The 6490-nt window shown below is 42.4% G+C and overlaps 1 protein-coding gene across 1 annotated transcript in view; it reads right to left on the reverse strand.

Annotated features, from left to right (window-relative positions):
• Positions 1–4400, reverse strand: part of ptk7b (protein tyrosine kinase 7b) — a 77062-nt gene extending 72662 nt beyond the window's left edge. Inside the window, exon 1 of the mRNA XM_084376090.1 lies at positions 3731–4400. Coding sequence (XP_084232216.1) covers positions 3731–3791 — 61 coding nt within the window. The 5' untranslated portion in view covers positions 3792–4400. The remainder of the gene's footprint in view (positions 1–3730) is intronic.
• Between the last annotated feature and the right edge of the window lie 2090 nt (positions 4401–6490).

Consider the following 6490-nt stretch of genomic DNA (forward strand, 5'->3'; position numbering starts at 1 on the left):
TAAACATAGTCTGATAAATGACCAGAAACAAGAGCCATGGAAGACCTTGAGAAATCCTCCCCCAGTCTCAAAACTTGTGCTACCAGTCACACTCTTAGATGCGCACAAATACACTGGGAACCAGATCTTATTATTTAAGTCTATTCATCAGGATTTTTCTGCTCGATGCTTTGTTTGTTGTCACGCTCTGGTAGCTTTGACTATTCTTGCAACAGCCGTGGAAAATAATAAAAATTATTTCAGCTTGTATAAATTCAAGGTCTGTCAAGTTTAAAACAACTCAAGACAGTTCTGGTCTGAGCCCAATTTTCTTTTATTTCTCCTCAACAGGGCTGCACGGATCTCATCTTTAAGAGTATTTCTACACAGAGAAGAAGACAAAAAATCCGTATTACAATATTAAAGACAACATTTTCCACAATCAGTGTTTTTAGGATTAATGCTCAAACTGTGAACTGGTCAGTATAGATGTAGCATATCTAGTAGAAGTATATGTCAGTAGATAAATGACTGATGTTGTAAACACTGCAGAATTGATGATATTACCTGCCTCACATGTCCAGTACTGATCCGGGCTGTAATTATATAATTTTATATTATACCTGAGCAAATTGCATTTAGATACATTCCATCACAGGTAAATCTAATTTTTGACACCAAGTTTTCATTGTTAATGCAAATCTACATGACTTCCAAATACAGTTTAACGGTCTCCTTAATTAGTAATAATAGGCATCAGTAAATTCAGACAACAGATAATACGATCACATCACACTATGACTGAAATTCAATGGCGAGTACTGAATTATGGCCCAGCACTTACATAAACTACACTTGTGGAAACTAAAGCAACACATCACTGCCTGACACTGCCTCAACAAGAACTAAACATAGAGGCTTAACAAAGCGGGATAAAAGATGGAGCACGTTGGAGGACTGTTGTGGTGGATTGTATTAGATGTTCATATCCAATTCCTGCAGCACAAAGAACAAATGAGACATCAGAATCAATCTTTGTGGTGGAAAAAACAAGACAAAAGGGCCCACATCAAAAAACTGAGTTACGTGTTGAGATCAACATCAGCAGCTGTGCACGAAAGATAACAATCTCATGCTGAGCTCTGTGTTGTAATCCAGTCAAATGAGTGCAAATAAATTCCAACAGTACGATTTCATCCGACTGTTGTCCACCACAGAATAAACCGCTGATAGTACACAGACATATTCCACTCCTCATGACATATTCCTGTGTTTATTTAGGCACCATCCTTTCATCCCCTCTGAATCAGAGTATTCAAAGAATGAGGACCAGTATGCAGCCAAATAGCCCAGGGCCAAAGTCGGGTTAATAAGAGCCAAGCGTATGGGTTTTAAAATAGAGCAGCAGCAGGTGGGTACGCCGACAAAACATCCCGTTAAAAAGCCAAATGGGATCTCTGCAGACACCGAGCTCAAACGGTACAAATGCTGCAGATTTATGGACCTCCTGATAAAAGCAGTGGAACCACCACTTCGTAAAAACACTGGTCGATTCCTGAATACAGGAGAGCTACTGCACAACACTGACTTCCTGTATCTGTTATCCTTCTGGGCAAAACACCATCTGAAAGGTGTGCAAACAACAAATCAATTACACAAACCCAATAATTTAGCTGTGGTTTGCCGCTCCTGCAGTTCAGTTACAGTATCTTGTTTTACAGTAGGGTGTAGAAGACGGAGAGAAGACACGCAAAGTCGATAAAGTAAAGCTGGACCTACTGGAGAATTGTATCAAGAAATGTGGCTGCACATCTCTAAATCACCAGGAGGTGAATTACATTTTTTGCAGCGGCATCCAAATCATTAATGCGCCAGGAGAGCTGACGTGCAGATCTTCTCCAGCTGCACAGAGAGATCAAAAAGGAGGGCCTGAGAAGAGGCGAGTGTGTGAGGATGTTACTTAAACATCTCACATCTATCTCAGCTCGTCGGCAATAAGCCCAGTCACATATTTTTTCACATAAATACTTCAGGAATGAGATTGCCTTGATGAAGCAGAGAGGGAAAGGAGAATGAAAAACATACCAGAAGAAGACGAGGAGGAGGAAGAGTGAAAGCAATAGGTAGGCGGATAGGCCAAGAGCTGCTGCATTAACATTATGGACATTAACTCCATAAGTGGCTTTCATGTACTCTGAGAGCTGCGTCAGGAGCTGGTCAGCCACAAATAGAAACCAGATCCAGATACGGAAAAGCAAAGAGTGGAACGGCAAAACAGAGTGATTACTGTAAACTAAAAATAAAAAAAGATCTGGGTAAATATTTGAGAGCGGTGCCCAGATCCTGCAGATCAGACAACCCTCCAGAAACATGGTTTGTTTGGTGTGGGAATAAAAAAGCCACTATAAAAATGTCTCTCCCGCCGCCATTTCTGGCCCTTTTGCAGTGCTTTGATACATTCAGAGAGCCCTTTTAAAAATGGGGGTTTTCTACAACGCGCGGCTGTCATGACAGTACCTGCCTTGGCTCTATTCATGAATCTTATAAACACAAACCCATAGCAGTCTCCGTCTCCCCTGCTGCCTACACACAGAGGACACATTCATCCCAAAGTGGGCACCATGAGGAGGACTGGAGGGGGGCGACACACACTTCAACTTAAAGGAATTTTTTCAGCCACTCCGACTATTGGGGCTGCGTTGAAGACCCTGGCAAACACAATCTGTGTGTCGTCTACGTTTCAGTCTACATGTGGGGATCAGATAAAACCAACTCAGTTTTGACATGATGAGCGGTGAGTTAATGAGCCCGATCCTTGGCAGGATGAGAGCATTCCTTGCACAAACTAGGAAGGATCCTTTCATGGCTTTCTTCTCCGTCTGCAGCCGGGGTTATGAACTTTGAGGCTTCGAACAATGTGCGATGGCGTTGAGTCACGTTAAGTTTATATTTTCCAAGCTCTCCTCTTTTTAGGCAGCTCTCCACCCGTGCATTTGAATGGCGCCCAGGAAAGCATGCCAAGCTGGGGGCTCAGAGAGGCAGTTCAAACATGCAAACAGAGTTATGAATATGATAATCAGAAATGGCGTATCCAATGTGTTGTGTGAAGATGGAAGTATACTCCAGGGAATACATAATGACATGGCGAGGCTGCCTCCAGTGATAGCTGAAAGCCTACCATCATAGTTTTGCTGCCCGGTTCCAGATGAGAAATCTAATTACTGTGTAACTAGTGTAATACGCAAACAGATATGTTGTTTGGGTTGTGTAAACACAGCTAATTCTTTTTCCACTGAAAAGCATTTCAACTCTTCTCCTTTCTGGCCATTTGAAAAAGGCAGGAGACTGGTATACTTGCAGAAACTGCAGTTGTTGTCCCCCCCCCCCCCCCCAAACTGGGTTCAATGGGGGAGGGGAGGCCCCCCATGCCTCCACAGACCCCCCCCAAAACAAAATCTAGTCTAAACTCTTTTAATTTTAACTAAATAGAAAGCCTTCCTCTTAAGAAATCCAGCAGTATCCATGACTTTCACTCTCAGCAGTGTGTCTGCTGTGTCTCTCAGGCAGTCAGCCCATTGAACTAACTTGAACCAGCAGCAGCAGCCAATCCTTTAGAAAAGCATGGAGGTCAATGTCGGGGTCCGCATCAATGAGCTTCGGTTATTTGATGTTTTTCTTTCTTTAAAGCACCAACGTGAATTGAAATAAATAGAAGTGCGTGTGTGAAAATGTACAGAAGCTTGTAACCAACCTTGGAGGCAGATAACACCGACGGCGAACATCGTGTCCACCGCTGGTCCTCTCCTGTTCATCACCGCGGGGGTTCTCCTGCCCTCCCTCCGCCGGGTCTCGCTCCCTCCTGGTAGATCCACGACCGTCCTGCTGCTCGGCGGCCGCCCGGTGCTGCTCTCCGGCGGCTGTGAAAGAGCCGTTGGGCGAAAGGGGAATCCGTGCGTCACCGTGTGCGTACAGGTAAACCAACCCTGTTACCTGCGCAGGTCCCCGGGGGAGCCAGACGGCCTCGCTCACCTGGTTGTTTTGGAGACTAGCAGGAAGGAGGCAGAAACATGTGGAGACGGACGCTTCGGTCCACGGGCCAGCCAGACAAAACGACTTAACGAGTTCGGACTGAGGAGCCCCCGCCGAAAGTTTGTAGCGAAGTTTAAACTTCCAGGTGGTTTACGGGACGGAGGGTTGGTGTGAATTTAGGCCGCAGAGGTTCATTTACAACCCGGTCTGCGTAGCCGCCGTCTGCCTGCGTCCAGAGCCGCCGACCGCCGGACCAGTTGAGTGTTGAACAAGAGGAGTTTCGCTCCGCGGTGTTTCCAAGTTGGCTTCCTCCCACCGTCCTCTGTGGCTCTCCTACAGCGCGTCAAGCGGGCCGAAGCGATGCACGTCAGTTCCTGTGTGGACTTTCAAAATAAATGTTATGAAGCATGATTTTGTCTGTTTCCTTTGAATTAAGTGTGATTTCGTACGTGTTGCGTATAAATTCGAGCCAGCCGTACTTTGTGAAAAAAGATTTAATTCAGTGATTTATTTTTCATTTATAATTAGTTTTTTTTACATTTTGTGTGACTTTAGTTAACTCTCCTTTCATTCTGTATGAAGCGAATAATGGAAAAACAAACAAAAGCAAAGCTTAATTTTACTCGATTTGATCCATATTTAACTAATTTTCACATTGTGTAAATGTCTATACTCAGACATTTCCGGTTTTTATACTTTTTTTTAGGTTTTAATTTCATGACTTTCATGAGCAAATACATTTATATGTTTGTAAATATACTCCTGGTCTACGCTCATATGTTTTCACTCATGTTTTGGTATAGTAACATTAACTGGGCTCTTCTAGTCAAACAGTAAAGAAATAAACACCTCAAACGTTTCAAATAGTTCATACCAAAATGCCCCTTTTATTTTGAAATCAAAACATCAAATATCCGGTATCTCTGGTCGCTTGACGTTATTCCCTCTTTCCCTGCAGTGGAGCTTCCGGTGCCCGTACCCGACCTGGGATAAGGAATACAACACTGCGACCCCCTGGATCAACATGATCACTGTTTCATTCAACCGCCCACACGCAGAATAAATGATGACAACGTTCAGATTAATTGCAAAATTATTCGAAAAACAAAACACAACCTTTTTCAGTTCACAGTACCTTTACCTATTTTGAGCTTTTATTATCTGCCACATAAAACAGTGACTTTTTATCAAAACAAACAATTTTACTTTTTATTATCTAAATTAGTTTCTCCATAATTCTGTCTATATTACATCTCTATAACAGGAGTTTGCTCTATAATGCCTGTATTTTTCTCAATTGTGCATTTAGAGACTAATAACTTTAATACATTAATTAAAATAACTTTAAAATAATGAATGAATTAAAATAACTTTGATGTTGCATACTATCCCTGATTGTGGTTCATAAAATAGTGTCTGTAAAAATATTTAATGATGCAGGGTTGAAACAATATGCCAGTTTAAAGGTAATGCCGTGGTATAAAAAACACTTATCTATGGTATAGAATTCGACCATTTTAGTGTTACTATAACAATATATTTCACGTTTATATCAAGTTTCATGTCCTTCAGGACATAAAATGTTGTGAAAGTATAATAAAGCATTTGTTCAACCAAAAAACATGCCTTTAAGGGTCATTGTAACTGATAATAATACTGTGATACCATGAAATCTCAATATTTTCTGAGATAGTTATCACAATATGAAAATCTCATACCGTGTCATATCCCATTTAAACCAGTAGGAAAGCAGCACATTGTGTACATTTTAGAGTCCGACAGGTGATAAATGGCACAGATCCAGTGAGTCTGAGCACAAGGGGACGGCCCCTGCTGGCACCACAGGTGGTACTGCGGGTGGGACTGGTGCCATGTTGCTGGTCCAGCTGGCACCTAGATGGCCAACAGAAACGGGCAGTAAACCAAGCTTACATGATTAAAGGTTCCAATCAGTGTTACCCTATGACAGGACAGGCCTGCATTGAATTTGTGTAAAAATTAAATTCAAAAACCTGACAGCCACTTACTTTATTCTCTATTAATTCCTCATTAATGAGGGAAGAGGAGCTACAACACAGTTTTTCCCTTTGTTTTCCTGAGGGTAGGCTGTCAACTCTCATGAACTAATGAACTCTGCTACCCTGCTTGCTTCCAAAGATAACTGAGAGAAGGAGCCTGACAGCTCTCTGTAGACTGAAACCATCCTCAGATCAGTTATTTCAAAGCTCCCAGAGTTCCTACAGGCTCCACATTAAAGCTCTGACATACGGAGAGATTTTCAGGTGAAGAGAGAAACCCCGCACTGACTTCTACCACGTAGAGGTAAACTCTGGGTGACACATTACATCTTGGCAAGGCATCGCTGTTCACAGGGTTCCCACACTTACTTAAGACACTGACGTTTTAAGATCTTGCTCTTTGGAATTTACTGCTATAATCTGCAGGTTTAGAGACAGGACAAAACATAACACAAGTATTTATG

The sequence above is a fragment of the Pagrus pagrus genome (assembly GCF_965226575.1).
Source record: "Pagrus pagrus genome assembly, chromosome: 15".
Taxonomy (NCBI): domain Eukaryota; kingdom Metazoa; phylum Chordata; class Actinopteri; order Spariformes; family Sparidae; genus Pagrus; species Pagrus pagrus.